Source organism: Hordeum vulgare, chromosome 7H (genome assembly GCF_904849725.1).
Source record: "Hordeum vulgare subsp. vulgare chromosome 7H, MorexV3_pseudomolecules_assembly, whole genome shotgun sequence".
Taxonomy (NCBI): Eukaryota; Viridiplantae; Streptophyta; class Magnoliopsida; order Poales; family Poaceae; genus Hordeum; species Hordeum vulgare.
Window position 1 is genome coordinate 19,296,898 of NC_058524.1, and position 26,639 is coordinate 19,323,536.

At 40.9% G+C, this 26,639-nt stretch overlaps 1 protein-coding gene across 1 annotated transcript; it reads right to left on the reverse strand.

Moving 5' to 3' along the window:
• Positions 1-363: 363 nt before the first annotated feature.
• LOC123413520 lies at positions 364-16,908 on the reverse strand. Its single transcript, XM_045106456.1, has 2 exons — positions 16,399-16,908; positions 364-4,446 (listed from the first exon to the last, which is right to left on the reverse strand). Exons 1-2 carry the CDS (start codon positions 16,809-16,811, stop codon positions 606-608), a joined length of 4,254 nt encoding a protein of 1,417 aa, XP_044962391.1. The 5' UTR covers positions 16,812-16,908; the 3' UTR covers positions 364-605.
• Between the last annotated feature and the right edge of the window lie 9,731 nt (positions 16,909-26,639).

Consider the following 26,639-nt stretch of genomic DNA (forward strand, 5'->3'; position numbering starts at 1 on the left):
GATTTTATTGTTTAGACCAGAGGAAACAACAGTTTATTTGATCTGCAGAAGAGATGCCGAGATCTCAGAAACAGAAAACGCATAATAGATGAGAGGAAAACTCAGAGTATATGATGTCAACAGGGATCACAATACAAGAGAGGGTTCTCTTGGATGAACCACTCGGCATCCTTGAAATGAGGGTCTTAATTCTCACAACCTCTGATCTCGTACGCCATTCACTCGGGCAGTATAGACATCCAAATCCATGAGCACAAACAACACACTGTTACATTTGTTGAATGTTAGTTCCAGGGAACGCCATTACGTATGTTCAATATTAATTACATGGCACACATTTATACACCATTAAATATGGTCAATCTTAGTTATAGGGCACACATATACACAACATTACATATGTTGGATGTTTTTTACATGTCACAAATGTAGTATAAGTAGCAAGGACACACACTCACTCAATTCACATACAAAGATACATAATATATCTGCCCACACATGCGCGATGGACAGTAACACACAATGACAAACCAAAGAGCACACACAAACCACACCATCAGATTGTAATGGATGACGAATGGATGATAGGAAAGGCTTCTCTGGCATCAATTCGGGTTCTTCCATCCGAATTGGAATCTTGCAGCATCTTTCTTTTCTGGTATGTTTCCAGCTTCTTGGTATTGGTTTTCTGGTTTGTTGTGTGTAAGCCTGGGTTTGTTCCTATGTTTCTTCAATGATTCCTCCACCTCACCGTGGACAATATTACCATTGAACTCAAGCTCCTTCAATTTTGGAAGGTTCTCAATGCCGGAGACAGACATGGTACCCAATGTCTCCTTTGTTAAAGACCACACGATTTTCTCAAGCTTAGGAGCAGATTCACCTTCGAAGCTGGTGTTGGTGGCGACAGAGAAGTCGATGTGAAGAACATTGAGGTATCGTAAGTTGTCTTTCTTGAAGATAAGATGGTTTTGGGCATAAGAATTCTCCTTGAGTACTAGGAAGCGCATGTTGGGTAACTTGGCAAGAGTATGTAACTCATCTTGACTCAGAATGGTATAACAAAAGGTCACCTTGGATATGTTTTTGGCCTTCTCAAATAATGAAAGCTTATTGTTGTTGTTCAACTCAACTTCCTTGAGTTCATGAAGCCCTTCGACTCCAGAAAGAGACTCTAGGCCATCAGTGGAGCATAGTACAATCTTCTCAAGGTTAGGAGCTCCACCTTCAAAGGTGATCTCAGCCATGTTGGAGCCCTCAACAAGAAAGTACTTGAGATTTTTGAATTCTTCCTTACCGAAGGTGAGCTTGTTATCCATGTATGCCTTTTCACGGAGCCTAAGGCATAGTATCTTGGGCAGCTTCGTGAGGACGAGCATATCAGCTTGCTTGAGCCGGGTTCCAGATAGAGTTACCTTGGCAAGTTGGAATAGGTCATTATCTTTGGCCAGCTGGTGAAGAAGTTGCCCCCTCTGCGTCGCCCCAATAATACTTAACCTCTCAAGAAGCTTGGGAGGTTGTTTATAATAGTGGAGAACATTTTCTCTAAAGTTGTGTTCAGAAGTTTCATACTCGGCCATGGGAAGGGTGATTGACAGAGACTTGAGGCAGTCATGCAAGTCATTGATAGCACGAAGCAAGTTCCTAATATGCATTTCATTGTCTTCAATAGTCACGCCAAGTTTCCTTAGTTGCCATAGCTTTCCAATATCTTTCAAATGTTGACTACTCTGGGCCTTAACATTGGACAATACCTCCATGTTTAACATCTTTCCGATCTTGTCGGGAACATAAGGTATTTCATTACTGTCTGGCCCTGAACTCGGAACAACTGAACCGGCCAAGCAACGACTTAGGCATTTCTGGAGTACTGTTGCAGACTTATGCACTGGCGGACCAGTGAGCAAACGCTTCAGCTTCAGGAGTAGCACATTTACTGTTGCAGATCTAGGCACATTGGTTTGTCGGATATCTAATACTTCAAGCTCGCGGAGGTTATTGATTTCACTTGGCAGCTTCATAACATTTGTTCCCCTTAAGCTCAGATACTTGAGTAGTAACATCTTCCTGCAAATCTGTTTGAGGTAGATTTGGTTCTTCCCTCCAAAGCATTGGCAACCTTCGAGATCGAGAACCTTGACCAGGGATACTCGAAATGATTCTTCATTTAGCTTTTGGAAGAATCTATCAATTCTATCAGAGCGACGGAGTCGGAGATCATTGAAAATGGAAAAGTGGCGAGCCAAGTAATGTGATACGCGTGATTCCACAATGCGTTGCTTTTTGGCGATCTTGGTAATGAATCCATGAATGAGATCACCTACCACACAACTCTTTACCACTCCTGTAGCACCAATATTAGCAGGATAAACTAACCACCTGTTGACCAGGGCATCAAAACATCGATTGGCACGACAGACAGAACTGGCCCAGTCTTCCGTGGTTATCAGACCTTCTACAACCCACCGTCCTATCAAGGTTGACCGCCTGATGGGTTGTCGTTTAGGGAAAATTGCTAGGTATAGCAAGCAGGACTTGTAGTCATTAGGCAGATCACTGTAAGAGAACTTGAACATTTTCTTCTGAAAGCTATCCAATAAGTTCTTTGGACCCAGCTGTAGGGTGCTATTCAACTTGCTTAGGTCTTCTATGCTCCTCTTGGGGTTGGCGTGTAAAGCATGAACAAAGATCTTCATGCAGAATTCTTCATGATCACACTTGTCCAAGATGTCCAGAAAAGGTTGTATGTTATCTTCAGTCCTCTTCTTTCTTGTAAACTCGAGTATAACATCACGGTAGAGGCCATCAAGAGAATAGTCTATAGGTTCCCTCGGGGGACAACAATATTCTTTGGCTCGTGCTCTGTTTACTTCGGTTGTCAACATCAATACACCAGGTATGCAACCCAATGTGCTGAAAGCATTTCTCGTATCCTCCCATCCGGATACATAGTCATTATCAAGTTTGAGGATAACCAGGATCTTCTGATGACCTCGTCTCTGCAAACAATCATTGATTCTGTCCATGATCACTTTGTATGCGAGCTGCCAGTACATTGTCCACCCAATTCCCGAAATCATCTCTATGGTTTCTTCAATAAGAGTGTGCTGGATACAATCCTGACTTGGTTTACCATCAACTGTATCTGGTTTCTCAATTGAATCTTGTTTCGTCATGGATTTGCCTTCTGGCAGCTCAACAGTACCTTGTTTCTTAATGGATTTGTCTTCCTGCAGCTCAATTGTATTTGGTTTCTTCAAGGATTTTTCTTCTTGCAGGTCCAATAGGATCTTGCGGATCATTTCTTTGAATTGGTCCTCAACCAATATAATTGTGGTGCCAGTAGTGGTGGTGATGGCGGTGGCCTGCTTGGAGTCTTGATCTTGGATCTGTGGGGGCTTCCTGATGGTCACTGATGGGAACATCTCATGTACTATATGTTCATAAAGGGCTTCCTTGAGTTGAATCGGCTTTGTGCGTGCATCTTCTTCCAAATGCTCTTTAGGCTTCGGTTTTTCATTCACATGATCTTCCATATAATCTTTAAGCTTCCTGGCTGTTACATTGATGATGTCTTTGTATGAATATTTGTCTTGCTTCTGTTTTGGACTTGTTGCTTCCTTCCTTGTCTGACCTTTTTTGGTAGCAGTCGCACTGTCAACAGGCTTGTGCTTGAGCAACCACAACGCTCTGAGGAATACGCCGATGGGCTCATCTTTAGTGGATTTCAGCAGAAGCAGGTCGTCATCATTCATTTGTGCTTGGTTGAGCTGCCGCTGGACGACATTTATTTCTTTAATGGTGTTGTTGATTTCTGAAATCTTTTCTTCAATCTTCATTCCTTGGATTTGTTCCCAGATTTCTTCAAACATATTTTGTTTTTTTGAGTTAACATCACTTCTCATTTTGTTAATATCATGCTCTTCCTCTCCCGGGACTTGACCATCCTGCTGTTGGGGCTGGGCTTCGGGAGACTGCAGCGCCCATAGGATATAGTACAGAATGTCCATGGGTCTTAGCAATTGAGAATAGAAGTGCACTGCTGGGATGTCCACCAAGACACTCTGCCCATGTGTGCATACTTTTTTCCACATATCCATAGCTTCATTTGCAATAGCAAGGGTTTCTGCATTATCTGGTGCCACAATGGCGACAGATGGCATTGACTCATCCTCAGTAGTGTAGTGTCGCATAACATCCTCCATCCATTCAGCTAGCTTCACCCTAACGTTTTCCTCTGGCAGTCGAGGCTCAAAAAATGCCCCTTTTACGACTGAATGACCTGCTGCCTCCTTCGCCGCGACAAGTTGATCGTCGCCATCTTCTTCTTCATCCTCTGATGCAGCATATATTCTGCCTCCCTGATTTGTAGATGAAGATGTCTCCGCCCCAGACCCTGTAGGCGACTGCCTCGATGCTGCCGCCGCAGGGATTTCAACACCATACCTGCAACATGAAAAAAAATCTTTGACCTTTATTGGCCATAACCAAAACAACTAGAAAAGAAATAATTTCTTAATCTGTATCTAAATCACATGAAAAAATGAGTCCTTTGTTTCATTTATATTCTCAACAAAAATGGTTTATTTACCTGAGTGTCTGTATGATGGCAGAGTGGGTTGGAGAGTTTTCTAAAGTATATCTACAACTTAAAACCAATTATATTCAAATTTTTATAAGACAAAAGAAACCTGAATCTAAGATCTTTGTTGGGTTTATCTCATCAAAACAGTCGAAATGGTGTTGTGATTTCTTTGATTAAGAAGATTCTGGACGATGGGAAACTTTGCTCAAAGTTCATGAAAAAGTTCATGTAGAACTTAAAACGAACTAGATTGAGGACTAGTTATCAATCTATGCTGATCCACGAGCTACACATACAGCTTAGAGTTGTAGTGTCTATATCAACCGACTTTAATATACAGGAATACTAAAAAACAATAGTTCAAACTGAGTATTACATGTGTACTTTTTATTTAGTTATTTAGAAGTACATGTATCTGAATTTGATTCAGGTTCTTCGTACTGCGTTTGTCCTAAAATAAAAGTTTGCCACATGTTGTTCAATTTAAATGTGATTATTTAGGCCTGATATGTACCCATTCTACTTCATATTGTTATATTAGATCTTGGGGGTTTCTCAGATGGAACACTACAATATTTTATGTAAGTACATATCTTTATGCGGTTACATGGCATATATGATCGGTAAACTTTTTTCAAGTAACACCTATACATGGATGCAATGTTTACCCTAACCATGCATATGCATTAATCATATATCGGGAATAATATGCATTGAGTGAGCTAAAATTGGCGTTTCTACACATTGGTATGTGATTGGATTTTCTCATTGTTCTTTTTTGCCCGGAAATATTACATGTAAGGACCATATTTGTACATGCACACTTCTAAAATTTATTTGCAATGTATGTACTGGTGACTTGTGTTGACGTCTGGTTAGCAATTTCGAATTTCATCTAGATTTATTATTTCTTGTCAATTCAGGATTTACAAGTGTAGAACCTTTTTTCGATCGTTTTTTTCTGTACTAAAACCAGGCATGTACATTTATGTGATGTCCTGTACTTTTACCTGCAGGCTCCTGAAATATATATGTAACTAGCATGGTTAACCACACATTTGCGCGAATAGATTTTTGACATGTATTTATACTTTATCGTTTCAAGTTGTAATGGCCGTAGGTACACGACTTGAATATTATTATTATCATAAAATTTAGATGGTGGTTCTTTGAAAAAATAACGGAAGGATAAATTAAATTTTTTACTTGAATAATCTAAAAATTATAGTTTTTATCCATACAAAGTTAGATTTTCTTCTCCAACACGCAGGAGAGTTGTGTATCATTCACTACGAATAAATAAATAAGTACGGGGGTGGGGGAGAAACTCCCTCGACCCAAATCCGACACAACCAACAAACTAAGAAATCTCACGACACCAAAAACCAAACGACCAAAATTTCAAGAAAGGACCTAGTGTCTGTTTGTTTGGGCTCTTTTCAATGGCTTCTACAACTTATGGTCCGAACAAGCCGGAGCACCAATAAACGGGTTGTTTCAGCGCTAGTCCACTGACGTCGTCGATTGCTGACCTCATCCCCCCGGCTGGAATCTGACTTCTAGGGCGAGGGAGATGGATATATGCACGTCTAGGCCACGATGAATACAATGGACGACAATGTAGACAAAATCACTATTCTAACCTTCTGAGCGATCTTTGTCATAAGTTGAAGACTATATGAAAGTATTTCACGATCTGACCTTTTTGAAAACGCCACTTACCCTGGCTTTTCTGTGTAGGGCAGCAACAACAAAGGCCTTAGCGTTTCCAAAGAACATAGAGACGCTAAGGCCTTTGGTGTTGCTGCCCTACATAGCAATGCCAGGGTGAGTGACGTTTCTAGAAACAACATCTATCTCGGCGTTTCTGGCCGGTCACATACGCGTGGTCGGTCTGGCACTGGGCAAGGGTAGAAACACTATCTAGCTCGGCGTTTCTACGTTGGACAGTAACATCATGGGCTATGACGTTGGCAAAAGGTTAGATTGTAAAATAATTTTACATTAAGTTCAGTTTGTGACAAAGGTGGTTCAGAAGGTTAAAATAGCGATTTTGTTCCGGGCGATAGAAAGCCCATGTCGGGTGAAAACTAGGACATGGAACACAAATGTGCCCACATCTGACAAAGGGTAGACTAGATCGAGTTACCTTTTGATCCATAAAAAATAATCCTAAATATTAATGAAAATACTATGTCCGTATCTATACTTATACTAATTAGGCACTCCCAAGAAATTCTCATGTCAATTAGAATTTATGGACCGTTAATCCGGTGAGACCGAGTTATAACGGTGTAGATACTCCCAAGAAAATTCACCTATTGGTTAGAATTTATGGACCATTAATTTGGTGGGACCAAGTTATAACGGTGTAGATTTACTGTTGGATTCTAAAATGAACAATCAACATGACTCCTTTCAACCGTAATCTACCCCTAAAGTTGTGAACGATGTCAAACTAGAGATCTTTCCCTGACCTCTCTCTTGACACGTCATGCACAAGCCTCTACAGCTGCATCAAACACATCCGCCTCGATCTGATCTCTCTTCCATCCTCTAATCTACTTGAGTTAACCAAATCCTGTTCCCATCCGGCGTGTTTTGCGTTTCCGGCCGCAAACCTTAATCAAGTGCATGCTGAATCAGGACGTTGTCCATGTGTATATTCGAGTTGAGCTCCATGCCTGATCCTATCGGAAGGATTCGTGGCTGTTAGCAAGCCGAAGCTGCAAGCAATAAATAAGATCAAGAAACCCTATTGCTATCGATCGTGCCTCTCATGCGTGAGATAGCTGCCGGAACAAATCTCTGCTACCTGTGTCTGCGGCTGTATATACGTACGCACGGGTGTATCTATAGAGGGAATAGATTAACCTGACTCCAGTCCTTCACCTTCTATCTATATAAGTACTGTTGTTAAACATGATGATCTTATACAGCTTTTCCCGATGGATACTGAGATGTTACCATTGCGCAAATACCTGCTGCAGCATGCAGGAGCATATCTAGCTGCCGGAGAGAAGCAATACTTCGCCAAAACAATAGCAACAGGAGCAACATTTAGACCAGCCATGTCATCGTCCGTGCCTATTGATGTGATTGGCAAATCACCACAGGTACTGACCCCCCCTCAATAGATGTATTGTTGAATCTAAGTAGTTGTTTATGTATGAAACGGGTCATCTATAGCATACAAGCATCATGGCTATGTATTCCTGTATTAATGGTGTGTTGGTTCGCTATTTTCTGAAAGATGGTAATATTTCCCATTAGATCTTTCTATTTATTTTAAGTTTCTCTGCAAGATATTTGTTATGGTTGATTGCTTGATGAGAAAAATTTATGTCGGACTAAAACTGGAACATGTCTTGGGATTCTAAGTTTCCAATTATTATTCAGATGATATATTCTATGTAGTTGGACAATTGCTACATCTGCATACATACACGCCAACTGTGTGTGTTATCTTCCAATTGAAAATATACGAAACATATAGCGAATAAATATATCTTCATACGCTACAGCTTCAAGATCAATATTTGAGCTTATGGACACTTGAATACTTCTGTTTTGACGAGTGATAAATTTCAGACCGCTGCTATGTCAGAAAGTTTACAACAGAATTTTTGTTGGTTTTATTTGTCTTTCTTCATAAGAAGTATATTGTGCAAGACATTCATTTGCTTAGGTGTGGAATTATGACTAATTAATAAATTTGAAAGAATTCAGAATTATCCATCGATGTAAATGTCCACTACATATATGTAGCGTTTGGCTAAAAATATTTTATTTGCATGTGACACAAACAAAAGTAGTTATGTGTGGAGCTAAAATACCAAACAGTAGATAAAAGGCGTGCATCCATTGTACATCCATTCTATTTTCTTATAAAGTATTAAGTTTGGGAGTACACACCTACATATACGTTTTTTTTCAAAAGAAAATAACATGTACTTCCTTTGTTATTTTTAACCAAGCTCAAATGTTATCATGATATATTTATATGGCTGGGTTTTATATATACCATGAATTGGCAAACACACAATATTTTAAGCACTTTTTTAAAGGCAGGCGGAAATAAATTTTTGCATTGGAAAATATATTCAGCATTTCTAGAGTAAGGCAAGTACTATCTAATAATTTATAGTTTGATGACACTCAACTATTAAATATACAAATTAAGAATTGGTGAATATTTTCATGATGATGCGTAATCTCTTTTTTTTCATTGATATACAGTATGAGTAAAGACATACCAACACTCCCTAAAAATATAACAAGGCAATAAAATATTGTATTAACATAATTATTAAACCATACAAATATGTAAATTATACGATAATGAATTTTATTAAAAATGATACTGCCTTTTTGCATCATGGTAACGGATATGCATTGTTGCATGTTGATAGTTGAAATTTTAAATTTGTATCATAACTATTATTTTAAATTTCACTTATAGCAGATATTGCATGCAATGGATGTTAATTGCACTTTAACTAATATATATATATAAGGCTAGGCCGTGCAATGCACGTGACAACTAGTTTATTTAATGTACCGGGTTAGATGGTCGGCTCCTCCAATGCTGTATGTGTCCGCGGACATTTAGTTTGTCTGTTTTGATGTATAACGTTGAATTTGCCCTGATGGCAAACTTGCATTGTGCTGGTTCCCAAGAGCAAGCGAGCAAGGTCCCATGTGCAGGGGCATGGAGGCTAGCTGGACCGAATGCGCTTCCTGCTGAAGAATGGCCCATATGTTGAACTGTCACGTTATGTACAACATGTGATGTACATCTGGATGTGTTTGTTGTAACCGGTAGACCTAATCTCTAGGGAGTTTCCTAATCCAACGCCAAATCTTGGGTAGTGTCCTGCATGTAGGGACTCCCTCATGTATATGTAAACCGAGAGTAACCAAAGTAATACACAACTTGATTCATTTAATTTGTCTTGTTGATAATCAGAGCCATGACTTCTCCTCCTCCCAGCCTGTTTGGTTCGAGGGAAGTTGAACTTCGGAATGGGAATTGAGAGTGCTGGAGGCTAAAAATCACTTGTATGGTTAGGGGGTATGTGAATTGACAATGGAAAGTGAAGAGGAATTGAGGAGGCCAACTCCCACTAATCTTTTTCCAGGGAAGGGCTGGTAATTCAAGCAGGGAATGTGAATTATCAAAGAAAAAACAATTTGTTCATTGCGTCAAACAAGGGCGGTTCAGTTTTGTACCTAAACAAACGTGTCATCATCATTTTCTGTTACTTCGACTCATGGACCAAACGGAGGAAGTTATTTTCCTGTTAAATTCCCGCAAGCAATTCCCAACAGGCACCAAACGTGGGATTAGGACTAATAATCCATTTCCCAAGCCTAATCCTCCAACAAACTCCATCTTATAAACTTCCAGTCCCATTCCTTCAAACTACCAAACAGGTTGTCCCTCTCCCACGCGGACAGCTAATGCGGATCAAGCTGCTGCTGCCGCGGCCACCGCAACCTTTGCCGCAGGCAACCCTGTTGCCACCGCCAACAACTCCACTTATCTGCGTCCTCGCGCCCTTACTACTACAGATGAGAGTTCTCGCTCCGATGGTGTTCCTCTTGCCGCAGTTCCACCCAATTTTGTGCCTTTAGCTTCCTCCTCCGCCCCACCACCACATCTCCCGTCCAGGCTCGCCGGCATCATCGACTTCAAGATCGCTGTAGATGGCATCAACTTCACATGTTGGCGCAACTACATCCACCTGATGCTGGCTTGTCACTAAGCCAAGGATCACATCCGCGACGTCTCCACACGCCACATGGACAATTAGTCGTGGCGCAACAACGACACCACGGTCGTTCTATGGTTCTTCACCACCATCGACGGGGATCTTCTCGACATTGTCGCACCTACAGGATCCACGGCTTTCACCATCTGGTCCCAGCTGCGTGAATATTTCCTCGCCAACTAGACCGAGCTTCATTGCCGGCATTCTTCTTACTTTGTTCGTTTTGCGTGCGATGTTGGCGAATGTAACTCCTAGAGACCTTGCCTCCTCTCCTTAAGTTCAGTGCCCTCCACTGAGCCCGCTTCAGCATGATATGCTCATCGTTCCTCCCATCCCCAAGAGTGTACCACATACACTCGTCGTGAGCCTTATAGCGCCCAACAAGATCATCAATGGTGAGGGTCGCGAGATCGACGCACTGCTCGATCGCATTGACAATTTAAAGGTACCGGGAAGGGGCTGCGCATAAGAACCAATAGACAACCAAGGTCTCCGTCAAGTTTTCTCCGAGCATGTGAATCCGACTGATGAGAGTAACTACCAGTGAAGCAAATGGGTCCACGGACTCATCGTCGCCTATGACTAAAGTTTCATAGTTCCTTACGAGAGTTTGAGGATTTGCTTGCTTGATACGGGTGTGTTTCTCAAATATGAGCTTCAAGGTATCCCATGACATTAGGTGTTGAAGGACTTGGCATCACCGAGTAAATCATGGATGATGCTGGGAGATCTTTCCAGTGCTCGACTCCCTCCGTATTGAACGGGTTGCCTCCTGGAATGAATGTGTCCAATAACTCATTGGTGTGAAGACCACAGTCCAAGATGACCTTCCAGGCCCCAAATTAGCACAACCAAAGCGACGAACCGGGTACGACTAGTATTTTAGCACCGCGGACACTTCCAAGATCTCGTTGTCCGTCATTACATTCTGTTACGAGAAAATTAACCTTGCCCTTATATTAATTACTAGCAAAAGGGCCCGTGGGTTGCAACGGGAGAAAAAAAAACCACCATCTTCAATGGCGATGACCACATTATGTTCATATCTCATCGCATGATTTTTTTTTTTACAAATGCAAGAAAATATTTCTTCCTTTAATTTTATTCACAATTCACAAGTTGAAACAATGTTCATATTTTTAAAAAAACATCATGGTTGTCAAAAAACTTGGTAACTCAAAGAATTATTCTGAATTTCAAGAAACATTTTTTAAAATATACTATAATATTCCGATCAACCCTCACAATTAATTTTTCAAAATTCACTCAGGTATATAATCAGAAAGACTCAGAAGCATTAGTATTTAACTGCATACATTCAATCATTCGTGAACATTTTTACAAATTTAGGAACATTTTTAAAATCTAGTTTTTTTTACTATTTATAATTTTTTTTTAAAAATTCCAAACAACATTTTATATTATGAACTGTTTTTAAGTATTTTCTTGTGAATTGGCGAATAATTCAATTTTTGAATTATCAAAAAATTTTCTAATTGCATTAAAGAAATTGCTCAAAATGATGGACTTATTTTTATTCACAAATATTTTCTCCAAAATTACGATTTTTTTAATATGCAAACATTTTTACAAAAATCCTGAACAATTTTTGACTTCGCAAACATTTTATGTTTTATCAAACATTTATGTAAATATAATTTTTTGAATTGCGAAAGTTTTTTTGATTTATTTGAATTAGAAAAAATAAAAAGAAACAGATAAATAATAATTAATAAACTAAAAAAACAGGCCCCCGTCCATGGGCTGGCCCAAATGGGCGTGCTGTTATTTTCCAGTGAGCAGAGCGTAGTATAGCTGGTCCCTATGTTTTGGCCGGTCCATTGTCAGGATTCCTGCAAAACGTTTTCTATAATTTATTGGTTGCATTGGTGGATAATATTAGACAATTTTGAAGGTAACTTTAATGATGTACCATAAAAGCAATATATAATTTAATGACGACGTTAAGTACTTCCTGCCTGCACTTTGAAGGTCAATTCCTTCCTGCCGATCGAGCGTAGACACAATACGTATACGACAACAGGGACGTACGCAGCTAGCTGCACTTTGGAATGATTCCTACGGTAGGTAGCTAGGAGTAGCTAGCTTTGGCTGTTGATCAGTATTAGAGCATGGTTAATAGTATAGCCAACTGTTGGCTATAAGCAGTCTTATAGCTTATTTTATAGTCAGCTTATACAATAGTTATCTATAAAAGAGTACTATTTTTATCATATATGGTCCATCTTTTATTCTCACAAAGCACCTAGGAGCACGTGCTAGAGCTGACTCTTCACGATCTCTCTCCTCTTCTCTCTCATCCAACTCAGCAAAAATATAGTATTTTAATACTTACAGCCTGCTGACTGTACCTTATTGTACTTGCTCTCACGAAAAGTCGCCCCCTACTAGAAACCAGCAGACACGCGTGAGATTGTTTGATGGCCAACTGGTACACGGGTATTTATATTAGCTAAACTAACCTACTCCTCTTTTTAAACCTACCCTTAATCCTACTCGGATGGTTCCTCCTATTTTTTACTTCCGTCATCTTTTGTCTTACGGCAGTAGTGGGCCCCGGCGCACCGGCTCGAGCGCTCGCGCCAGTCGCAGCCCAGTCGTCAGATCCATGGGCCGCATCGTTAGATCTCCCATGCAGCAAAAATCCCTCGATGCAGCAAATTTTGTCCACAGTTCCAACAAAAATATGATTGTAGCAAAAAAAATATCAACGTGGTCGTAGCAAAAAAAAAGAACGCTGATGATGCATGGTAATAAAACAAAATATGCGTTGTAGCAAAACAATCCGGTGAACTCGGCTTGCAGCTTTCACGAACGTGTGCAACTTTTTTAATGAACGGTTGCAGCAAAAAATTGATACCGGTTGTAGCAAAAATTAATACGATTGTAACAAAAATCAAACGCCGGTTTTAATAAAAAAAATCCAACAAACTCGAGTTGCAATTGAATGTGGATTTAACATTTTTAATGAACAAATTATAGTAAAATGAGAAACAGTTATATCAAATTTAAATGTGGTTGCAGCAAATCTGGACGAAAAAATGTTGCAAGCCCGCCAGCCAGCCGTGCGGGCCGCGTGCGACCGGCGGAACGATTCGGCCGGCGCGCCGGCTAGAAGCGTTTCCTTTGTCTTACGTCTAAATTTTAAAACTTTGACCAACTACATTAAAAAGAGGAGTAATATATATGATATCAAATTGGTATATCATGCAAGTAAATTTAAAATGGGTCTACTAATATTAATTTAGTGTCATAAAGTTGGTCAAGATCCTAAAACTGTAACTTAGGACAAAAACTAGATATATATATTTAATCATGGACGGAGGGAGTAGCTGACAAGACTTTCTGTACGCGAAAGTATGCTTCTGTTCCGGAGCTCAAATGAGCATGATGAACAGTAAATTTGAACACTTAACACTGAGAATTTGGACAGTTACAGTGCATGGTTTGGCTACTGAGAGGTTTGGATTTGGCTCACTATCGTGTTTTTATAGGAGTGATCCTCCCAATATGCAGAGATGGCTTTTTCTACCAAGTGTAGTGATACATCCATTTGTACTTGTGCACTGTCTTTTTTTGCGCGAGTATTTGTGCATTGTTTCTTCCACATGTAGTACCAAATTTTAAATATACGGACGATACGAGGGCTCGCGGATGCGTCCATGCACCCCCGGCCAGTCTGTCATGTAGGACACGACCTCATTTCGGATCATCTTTTCTTTTTCTTTATTCATTTTCTTTGTGTCTCTTCTTCTTCACGTCCAAGTGACCGGACATATGAAGAAAAAAAATAAAAGGTGCATCTGCACAAATGAAAAAGTGACGGCTCAAAATGAACATGACACGGTCACCGATCGGGTGCGTCCGCGGATATTTGAGGGGCCGGATTTACAAGTTTTGACTGTAGATGCTCTATAGTATGTTCCATAATATGTGTCCTGGTTTTATTTCAAATTTGAAATAAAATCATGATACGTATTATGGATCAAAGGCAATATTTTTAGTGAGGGAAATTGTTCATTCATGCCTAATTACGTTTCTTTCATTTACTGGTTTCACGGTAAGGATGTGGCTCTTCTGCACACGGGCTTAGATGAGCCCGGGTGTGAATAGTAAAAAGAAAGATGTGTCATGCAAGATGCACATGTATGTGGCGTTCGTGCAAAATTAGTGAAGTTTGAACATTTGAGAAGCTCATGGCAAATAAAGACAAAATTTCCAGAGTGCTTGTTGGCGGCGACGAGCCATCCGACGTGCTTGGTCATGTGGCTTGGACTAGGATGGTGGACATGTCTGGAGACGATTTGTTGGGCAGACTGGTGTGAGGATGGATTTGGTGAGCTCGGGGCGAAAGCCTTGCTCAATCTTGATCGTTGCAGGTGTCGACGACGTCCTAGGATGTCATTCCCTCCTTGGAGGTAGTGGTGTGGAGCCTCTTCACCATCATTGTCGCCTCGGTCTCGGGCTTTTCGGGTGAAAACCCAAGTTTCCACCTTGGTTGGAGCGGGCGTCGGCGGTGTACTTGTCGCTTCCCTCTTGGGGAGACGCCCTTGGGAGGTCTGGTCCCTCGTTAGTTTGTGCTAGCTCGGGTGGCTTTGTGGTTTCGTCGTCGGGCAGGAGTGTGCACGACCTCTTGGTCAGTGATGAAGTCGGAGCAACGGCTCTGGAGATCAGTGTTGCGGAGTGTCAGTTCTGGCCACGTGGGCGGGAGACTCCTTGGCTCGGATGGAACGCAGCCTTGGGGCCGGTGGGCAAGTGGAGCGGCGGCTCCGAGGAACACCTCAGTGTTGTGGAGTGTCGATTTGGTCGTGTGGGCCATAGGGTCGCCGGCTCGTGTGGAGTGCGGACTCAGGGCCGACCAATGTGTGTTGTTGTGATTTGTAAGCCGGAGTGGCGGCTCCGGGTCGTGTGGTAGGTTGGCAACTCTAGTCGTTTGCGTGAAAGAGAAGTCGGCTCGTCGGGCATGCAGCCTCGGTGATAGTATGTGTTTCGTTGTATCCGTTTTCCTTATAGACTAGTATATTCTCTTCTTAACACAAAGACAGAGCTCCTACTGGTTTCTCAAGAATAAAGACAAAATTTAATTTGACTTTTTTTGCCACAGCCTGCTGCAATGTCCAAACACCTTGAAACTTTGCAGGATTGTTTCAAACTTATTTTTTTATATTTTTATTTTGCTGTTCACCTGGTGTAGATTAGCCGAGCAACAAATTGAATTATCGCGATTATGCATTATATTCATTGATTGTTTGTTCCTTTAAAATTATTTTGTTTCACTTATCTTTGTATATTACTAGTTTTTGTTCTACTTTTCTAAATTAATTGTGCAGCACTCGTAATCCTAAATTATTTCATGATGACATCCTTTTTTGTCATTTTTTCCAATAGTAATCATGTATTTTTTTTAACAAACCTGCTTAGTTTTTCTATTTTTTTTCGAGCAACATGGATGAGATCTAGGAATAGCACACCGACAACTTGCACTTTAATAAATTGACCACTTTTTATATCCCATCATAATTAAATACGCATCTTAGAAATTTACCTTGCAATTTTATACACATATATATGAGCAAAGCTGTAATTGAATTCCTAAGGTAACTAAAATAAAAAAATTCTATGGGAATTAAAGTAAATAACTTTCTTGCCAAATTCGTCATCGGATCGCTATAAATATCAATGGAAAATAACTATTTGTATGTCGAGCAAGCAATAGTAGTCATTCTGAAATTCTAATTTTTGGAGAGTGGTCCTTGCGTCGTGTTCTTTGTCAAGGTGGGTGGATGTGTATTGTGGTTATTTCAGTTGTTAATTGTGTGGCATGAATTGGGAAACAAAGGAGGCTAATATAATTGCAGAAAATTTTACTCCTCTGTCCCAAAATAAATGACTCGAAAATGACTTAATTTTATATTAATTTTAGTACAAGTAGAGTCATTTTTTAGTCACTTATTTTGGGACAGAAGGAGTACTACTTAGTGTTGCTGTGAGAATAAAATAAAAGGAGTGTTACAATACCTCGCTCGCCGCTCGCCAATGTCACGCGCCCGTTCCTTGAGCGCGTGCAGCTGGACGGCCGCGCGGCGCTGCGCGACCATCTTGTGCACGAACCAGGGAAGCCAGAAGACGTATCGCCGGAGGCCGCCCCTGGCAAGGTGGAGCTCGGGGTTGCCGCGGTAGAGGTAGAGATCGATGCAGTTGTTGCTGTCCTGGGCGAGCAGCCGGACCTGGTTCATCCAGGTGCGGAGCTGCTCGTTCTGGCCGCCTTCGGCCTGTGCACTACTACTTGCCAGGTGCGCCAGGAAGCTCTTCATGCTCTCCATCTCCTCCTGGATGAACTGCACGTCGTCCCGTACGCGGCCCAGTAGTAGGGCCTCGTTACGGATGACGCCAAGTAGCGAGCTCACGGCGCCCGACGCCAGCTCCGCCATCGCTGCTGGCAACCCCCTTCAGCCGGCCGTTCCCCTTCGTGTCAGGTTCAGAACTTCAGATTGGTTTTGCGCGGCCCGCAGGGCAAGTGCTGTTGAATGAATTCTCTATATGCATATGTGTGCTGTGGTGAGGATTCTTCTTGGCAGGCTCAAGGCAAGTATCTACATAGCTTTTCCTTCAAAAGAAGAAAATACCTACCTTGTGATCACCATAAGACGTGTGGTTCTTTATGTCCTGTCGTCACAGATGCACATGCTGGAAGAAGACGTGTGAATGCTCCGTCGTTGATTCTTTGTCGAACCAACAAAATTCAGGCCAGGTCCAACCTCTAATGGGATTCTTTTCCTTTCATTAAAGTTATGCTTTCCGAACACTAAGCCAGGCACAAGTCACCGGGTGCACTACTTGGAGGCCTGCTTAGAGGAACGAGGAACATAGCCAAGCAATATATTAAAGGGAGAGCTGATGGGTTTCATTGGTAGTGCTTGCCGTGGAAATTAGGGTGTGTTTGGTTTGAGACACAACTAGCCTAACTTAAAAATTGTCATGACCAAAATCATGGTAAGTCGTAGCTGTTTGGATTGTAACCATGAATCCATGATCAAACCATGGGAATGTCCAAAATTTTGGTACTCCCTCCGTCACGGTTTAGAAGGCATGCATGCAAATTCTCTAGGACCTAGGTGGTTATTGATTGGCTGTGAAATGAGTTAAAAAAATAGCATTCACACTACGCATGCATATAGAAGTAGTACAACGAAGTACTAATTAGCTGCTAGAAGTAAATGCAACGTGCCTTAATCTTTGTCTATTTTGGAAACGCACGCAAGTCTAACTGTGCCTTCTAAACCGTGACGGAGGGAGTAAGTGTTTTTTTAGATTGTAACCATTGTACCTACCTAAAATTCTACTCCCTCCGTTCCTAAATATAAGTATTTTAAGAGATTTTACTAGGTGACTACATACGAAGCAAAATGAGTGAATATACACTCTAAAGTATGTGTACATACATCCGTATGTAATCCTCTAATAGAATCTATAGAAAGACTTATATTTGGAAACGGAGGGAGTATTATGCTTGTTAGTCCTTAGTTTGGTTTGCAACCAACTAAGTTGGCGAACATATAATCTCCATTCAGTTCACAGAATAAGCGGAAAGCTGCAGGAGCACACGAGTTTGGGGGCACTTTTTTCTTTAGGATTACCAAGCTTTATTAATCGAATACCACAGATTTTGGGATACAAGCAAGATCATGGGATTGGCCAAGCCAAACGTGGCATCCCAGACCTAAAGGCAAAGAGTGCTTGGGTAGTTTATGAGCTCCTACATTCGCCCTACGACTTTCAAAAGTAAATGTATATTGAAACAAACTGAAATATGAGTTGATCTCACTAATAATTGCTCCGTTCCCGCCTCTACGAGTTTGGGGGCACTTACCTACCAAGTCATGTCGCATCGTGAATGGGCCGGCCAATACAGCGCCAAGGGGGTTGGATCCCCAAACCTTCTCGTCCTTTGACCGCCGTTAGCAAACTTTGTTGGTAATTTGATTCTTTATCGAACCAATAAAATTTAGGCCAGGTACAACCTATAATGTGGTTCCTTGCCTTTTACAGAAGTTATGCTTTCCGAACACTATGCCAGGCACAAGTCACGGGGTGCACTACTTAGAGGAACGAAGAACAAAACCAAGCATATTTTTTTATGGGTGAAAACTTGTATTATCAACTCATACAGCCCTTACAATCATCAGCAAGTAGTTGTAAAGGGACATCAGGACCGGAACCCAACCAAGTCATGGTTCTTCCTTCAGTACGAGCGAAATGGATTAGTAACACAAAAATCACAAAGACTCATAAGATGTCTAATTTCCCTTATAGAGTGGAGTAAACCGACCTATCCACTTTGCTCGCCTGAATAAGTTTAACAACAACAATAGAGTCCATTTCCATGATCACCGGAAGATTCCTCCTTTGGATGGAGAAAGACACACACTCCATGCAAGCACGTAGCTCCGTTTCAAGGGCATCTCTGCAAGAAAACAGTTGCCTAGAGGAAGAGAAAATAATGCTGCCCATATCATCTCTCAATACTATCCTTGCACCCGTTGAACCAACATCAAGGTATGAGCCATTTGTATTGAGCTTGACCCAACCCGAAAATGTTGCGTAGGACCGTGGTTCAGCCGAACCTATGCTGAATGCCACACATAACAGAAGGCAGAAATTTTCGAGATATGTGCATCATGGGTGCGCAAACCTTGGCGAGAACGATCAACGGACATGGTGAAAAGGATTCTGCGTTTATAAACCTACATGCTGCCACCATCAAACCGAATAAAATAGTGGACTGGCCTCGGAAGAAACAAACATTATTGCTAACTTTGGTGTAGTGTCTCAACCTCCAAACAGGAGGCCCGCGTGGTTTATATGGATTGTTGCAAGAGGCATCTCTCGTAGGGTACAAGATGGTTCGGTTAGGATCTCTAACCGTAGAAGGAGGTTAAACAAAATAGAGAAGAAGAGATAGAAAGATAAAGAGATAAGAGAGAATCCCTAACTATCTCCTACTCCTAGACGTGTAGAACAAGGCTAACAACGTCGTTTACGTAATATTTCAACACTCTCCCGTAATCACAACGGCTCTAAGTTGAGATTACGTCGAAGTTCTTCAAACCCTTTGTGGGCAACCCTTTGGTGAACCCATGTGCAATCTAGTCTTTGGAAGAGATAAATCTAACATCCAACAGCTTGTTTGCAACTCTTTCTGTGACAAAGTGAAAGTCTAACTCAACTTGTTTGATCCTGGCATGAAAGACTGGGTTAGCTAAAAGATAGGTAGCACCAAGATTATCAAACCATAAACATGGGGGATGTACTTCTGGAATTTTAAGTTCCTTCAACATGGACAGAATCCAGATAACCTTAATTTTTGCATTTGCTAATGCCTTGTATTCTGCCTCAATACTTGACCTTGCAATTGTTGCCTGTTTATTTTGGAAACCACGATATTAAATCTGGACCATAAAATATAGCAAACCCACTAGTGGGCCTTCTATCATCTAAGCAACCAACCCAGTCCGCATCGGAGAATGCACTTACAAGGGTAGATGTTGACTTTGTGAATGTGAGTCCAACAGTCAACCCAGTCCGCATCGGAGAATGCACTTATAAGGGTAGATGTTGACTTTGTGAATGTGAGTCCAACAGTCAATGTATTTTTGACATACCCAAAAAGTTTCTTGATTGTTGTCCAATGAGTGGTGGTAGGTGCATGAAGGAGCGGGCAAACCTTGTTGACTGCAAAGGAAATATCAGGACGAGTGAGGGTCAAGTACTGAAGACCACCAAACATGCTCCTGTAACTTGTGATTTCTTCTTGATGCAAAAGGTCTCCATTTGTTAATGATAAATGTTCTGAACTAGACAATGGTGTAGGTGAGGATTTACAGTTTTGCATGCCAATTCTGGTTAATAGCTCAGTTGCATATTTAGCTAGAGATAAATGCAAGGTGTCATTATCTTTCTGAACCTCAATCCCCAAGAAGAAACGTAAGTCTCCCAAGTCTTTGAGAGCAAACTCAGAACCCAAATTCTTGAGTAATTTTGTCACTACATCATTGGAGGAGCTAGTAACAATAATATCATCAACATATATACGAACAAACATGACAACATGTGGCTTGGCAAAAATAAACATTGAGGTGTCAGACTTGGAGGGAGTGAAACAAAGTGTCTGAACTTTCATACTTAGTCTTGAGTACCAAGCCCTTGGAGCCTGTTTCAGACCATATAGCGCTTTATCAAGTTTACATATATGAAAAGGCTTGTTTTTTCCTCAAACCCAGGAGGTTGTTTCATGTAAGCATATTCTTTCAGAATACCATGAAGAAACGCACTTTGCACATCTAGCTGTCTCAAACACCATCCTCTAGAAACAACAATTGATGTAGCAGGAAGAAGAGCTCGGCCTACTTCAATGATATGACCATGCTTGCGTTCCGCAAAGCCATTTTTTGGTGGGCATGTGGACAAGAAATGGGATAATACATGGCTATCTTTTGAAAAAAGAATTAAGTTTCTCATACTCACCACCCCACTCGAATTGTGTAGCAAGAATTTTACAATCAAATTGTCTCTCAACAAGAGCTTGAAAATTATGAAAGACTTGAAACACATCACAACGCTTCTTAAGAAGGTAGATCCACGTGTATTTACTATATTCATCGATGAAGCTCACATAATAAGTGTGTCTACCAACAAAAGAGGGTGATGGACCCCACACATCAGAAAAGATCAATTGCAAAGGTTTAATGAACACACTAGTAGAAATAGGGCATGGTAATTGATGACTTATTCCACGCTGACACAAATCACAAATGGTTTCACAATTTCTCTCACCAACAAATGGGAGTTTATTATTGCTAAGAATTTGATAAACAATGGAAAAGTAAGCATGGCCTAAACGATTGTGCCACCGCTCTAAAGAAACTCTAAGAGCTCCAAAAGCTTGTTTCTTGAATTTGCAAAGTGTGAAAATTAATGGGTAGAGGCCGTCCACGCATCTACCGCGATAGAGAACCCTCCTCGTTGCCTGATACTTGATCGAAAAGAATAACAGGTGAAATTCTATAAAGACACCATTATCAAGAGTGATTGTATGAACAAAAGCAAGCTTTTTTGATGCATGAGGCACAAGGATGACATCATTGAGACGAATATCACGATGAGGGGTTTTAATAGTAGATTGACGAATATGGCTTATCATCATACCTTGACCGTTTGCTGCGGTGTTAACTTGATCATGGCCATGGTACTTCTCGTGCATGGTCAACCTCTCTATGTCGGAGGTGTTATGTTCACTAGCACCGGTATCGGCATAGCAATTTGTGTCCACACCGTAGGACACATCCGCGGCGGCTGCGACCTTCGTTTTCTGTGAATCTTCATAGCGCCAAAGACAATCTTTCGCTATGTGGTTAGTTTTCTTACAAATTTGTCACTTCCCTTCATACTCATCATAACCTTGAAAGTTGTTGTTGCCGTTGCCATAGTCACGACCGCAGCCACCTTGGGACCCCTGATTGTTGTTGTAGAAGGGGCGCACGTGATCATTGTTGTTGTAGTGGTGATCATGACCACCATTACTGTCGTTTTTGTTGGAGTTGTTGTAGCCACCGCCACCGCCATTGTTGCCGCCACCACGATACCCACCACCACCATTGGTGGGTTTAGGCGAGCCGTGGTTGTAGCTCTTGCCGCTGCCCCCTCGATTCCTCGCAGCCATGTTGGCCGAGTATTTGAAGCCGCCCGCACCAAAGCCGTGGAAGACCTCGACCCTTTGGTCAAAGTTCGATACTATAGCAAACAACTCATCAACAGAGACATGCTCAATATAAACACCCAGGACCGAGATGTTGGATTGATAATCCCTATCCAGCCCCACAATGATTTAGGACAGCAGCTCCGGTTCTTCAATGGGTTTACCTACAGCTGCAAGTTCATCCGACAATGATCTCATATAACCAAAATAGGCAGCAGCCGATTGGGAGCCTTTGTGGGCATTAGAAAGAGATATGCGGATGTTGTTCAGTCGAGACTTGGATTGGACTGCAATTTGCTCTTAGTTTTGAAGCAAACTATATTTTTGTCTCTCCCAAATTCCCAAATAATTCTCGTAAATTGTTTGGGTCATATATTCCTCAAGTATGTCAAAATATTTCCTTGTCTAGTTCAAAAATAATACAAGGATATGCCTTTTCCTATACTGCCATGAACAACACTTTGTGAAGCAAGTGTGATTTCTACATTCGTGTTTTCCGTAAAAAATTTGGTGGACTCTTTCCTATCCACATTAGGGCATCATGTCAAAACTCAGCATCATTTGCCTAGTAAATATTTCTTAGCTTATTTCCAAAGTGTCTGTCGAGAAAGGAACTTTGTGAAGGAGGTACTATCTAGGCATGTCCTAGTGATTTAAAATTTTGATATGACCTTCTGATGCTCAAATAATAACACTCCTCCAAATGATTTGAAATATGAACGACGAGGTCGTGCAGTCGCACTGGTTGATGACTAGTAATATAAATGGAAAAGGAGAAAATAATTAAATTATCATTTTCCACACAACCACACATTATGATAATACATCACATTATATTGGATATGACATACGTTTCTTACAAAATGATGAGCACATTATCAATAATATCGCATCACCGAGACACTTACAAGCAGAAATAAGTTGACACACTAGATTGAACAGGTTATCCAGTTATTCAATATAACATTGACACTCCCGTATATTCAACATGAAATGTTGACTCTCATACTTTCTTCAGCAAGGACTTCGCCAAATTCATATTCCTTAGTGCAGAGATGGTAGCATCCAGTTTTGCAATGATCTTTGACATCGTTCACTTCTTCACTCGCAACACCTGAGTGGAGAATTGTTTCCATTAAAAACAATCACTAACTCGAAGTGAATAATAATATGCAACGAATGGTCCATAATGTCTATAACTTACCTGCGTTGATGTTCCCGCACAATGAGGACATGCATCCCAACTTGCAGTACTCAATGGATTTTGCTTCGTCTATAAAACAAATATGTATGTAAATGGAAATTTTTACTCATGATATGAACGATAACAAGGAGGATGGATTCAGAATTTACCTGCGTCCGCGACAATGTTGAAGCGGTCACATGGAGGCACACATTTTTACAAAATCTTGCAACCACATAAGCTTGCACATGTAGGCCGAGAGGAACCCGTGACACGGCATACATTATAGCAGTTTCTTGTCGTGGTGGAACAACAACAACTCTTGGCCTCTATATGGGTCTGTTGAAGGACTAGTCCTAGCATGAGTACACCAATAATGATACTCTTAAGACTTATGGCTTCCATATTCACCTTGTATGTATTTATCAAAAAACCAACTGATGAACCTAGTCTCGGATGCTCTCTATTTATAGGAAGTATTCCATGGTGACACCAGACATGCCACATTGCATGAAGGTATTGAATGCACAATTCTTTATTATTGTGGTCTGGTTTTACTTCCAGCACACAAACACGAATAATTAAATAGTAATGGCGGTGCAATCATCTCATATGGACGTGCAATTATTGTCATTAACATTGTTTACGACCTTAATGCATGCCCGTCACACTCATACACCAGGCTGGCCTAGAGGAAAGAGGGATCATGTCACAACACTTATTATAAAGCATGACCTATCGTACATGTTGGATCAATAAGTAGATTAAAGAAGCTTTGTGGTTGTCTTCTATCCTTGATTCATGAGATTCATAATGAATAGAATCAATGCACAAGTTTGATTGAATCTGGGATGACTACTAGTATATGTTCCATGTAGAGTACTTCACCTAAAACTTGGTGTACTTTAGATAATATTAATGATTCTACCATCGACTCAAATTTGATTATTATTTATGTTATCTTCAACCGAATTATTGACACATATGACTGCACATATCTAAAACAACATGATCGAATATAACAAGTTTTTTCTCATTAACTGTATTTTTTGAGCATACCATCAATGTATGCTCGAGAAATTGTGAGTTGGATTTGTGTGACCTGTGAAACATACTACCAATTAATCTATTATTTCATTTTGGTTGTTGGGTTTGTTTAGGACCAACTCGTATATAGCATCGTAACAACATAGAGATAAACATTACCTAACGATCGTACGATGATATTTGATTTGTTAACCACCACTTGTTTGTTCTACTACATACGTGTATGAAAGGGGTCGTCTAACAACCGCACATGCAAGCTTAGGTGTTGGGGCCGATAAATTGTGTGCTTAGATAATAAAAAATACTGATGAAAAAAATTGAGAGCCAAGAAATTACACATAGTCACATAGAACATTCTGTCGTACATTATTATCGCGTACATCATCACCAACATGTATACAACAAACAAAAATTATAACCATAGGAGACCCAAGATGCCTAACCTTTTCTATCATGAACACCAAATGGTTTCAGATAATACCCTCTCTAGTACATATTAATTACTGAAGTTGTACTAAAGCTGGAATGATTAATATGAATCAGAAGGATAGAAATTTTAGCACAAGAAAATATCAGTTGTCCCAAAAGTTACTACATACCTAAATATATTAACATTATAACAACATTGTAATTATCCAAAAATATTTTGCATGTAACATCTTGTACATTTATGCATGTAGGCAAAGCTCTACATGGTCCTAATCAAATTCATATTGCAATGTGTTGGTATTTTGTAACTAGTCGTGGACACGTTGTCCATGTTTTTTCTTTTCCTTTAGAAGGGATAGAACATCTTCCCCTTCAATAATTCTCTATGAAAGTCCAAGAGCCTACAAACCCCCTCCTTTATTGTGATCTAATTGCCAAGTCACCATGCACGGAAGCCCGAGTATCCCTCAATCAAGAGTTTATTTCTTTGTAAGAGCGATCCATCTCGGGACCACTCGGGCGCGCGCCGCTACATTGCTGGCATCTGAAAAGCTTCGGCTGATACCGTGACGCCGAGTACCCATAATTCTTCCCGCGTAGCCGGTTAGTGCGAAAAGGTCTCCGACCAACCCAGATCAAATACCCAAATCCATTAACATTTTAATTAGGCCAGCAACACAGTCTCACGGGAATCCACCCGTCTTACAACTAATCACCAATGATCCTAGTAACATGGTCGAGTAACTGTGTGGTTGTAACATCGGGGGGAATCCGAGGTATCACCCTCGTTGGATTCCGAACGATGTATCCGTCAAGGTGGGCTTAGAGGAATCACCCTCGGGGTTCCCACACTTGAGGGGTTGTACGACAGAGGAATCGTCGGGAATGATGAAAGCGGAATCACCCTCGATAACCACGACCGACTAGCTATACTACAGAGATATCATCTGGAGTACTTAGCGAGGTGTCACCCTTGGTACCCGATAGTATCCGTGTAGCGTCGTACAACTAAGGGGGGTGTATGTGCTGTGTCGGGTCTGGCTCGTCGATCAGTGATCGAGATTTGAAAACAAGCGGGGCAACTGAACTACAGGGTCAGAGGGGATAACTGCTCCACCTATACTAGGCATATTAAAGGTACAGGACTGAAATTAGCAGTTCATCAAAAACAGGCTATGCATCAGATATAGTAACTAACTACAACAGTAGAAAAATACTAATGCAAGTAGTAGGAAGAAAGACATAGGCGATATAGGAATGATCAAGGGGGGGGGGGTTGCTTGCCTTACTGCTCTGCGGGAAAGGACTGATCGGCAGGGTCGTAGATGTACCCGGCAGCAGCGTCAGTCTCGGGGTCTACCGATAAGAAGAGGGGGAAGAAACAATAAATAATAGCAACGGTGCAATACAAAGCATGACATGGCAAGATGCAGGCTAGACATGAGCTAACGCAGCAACATCCGTCATAGACGGGTCGAAAGAATATCTGACGATATTTTCCGGGTCTCGGGCTACTACCGGTTATACTGGAAACGATGGAAATGTGCCATGTTTGCTATGCTAGGGACGCGTGACAGAAGAATGCACCGTGTATCCGGGTTCGTCTCGTTCTGCTGATCAACTTTCATGTTGAAAATATTTTGATCTGACTTACGGATTATTTAATATTAATTTTTAAAGTTTTATTCAATAATTAGGAATTAAAAACAGATTTGAATACTTTAATAAAAATCTATTATGACATCAGTATGATGTCATGCTGACATCAACAGTTGATTGGTCAACTGACCAGTGGGTCCCATGCGTCATAGACACAAGTTTCTAAATAGGTTTAATATTAATTAA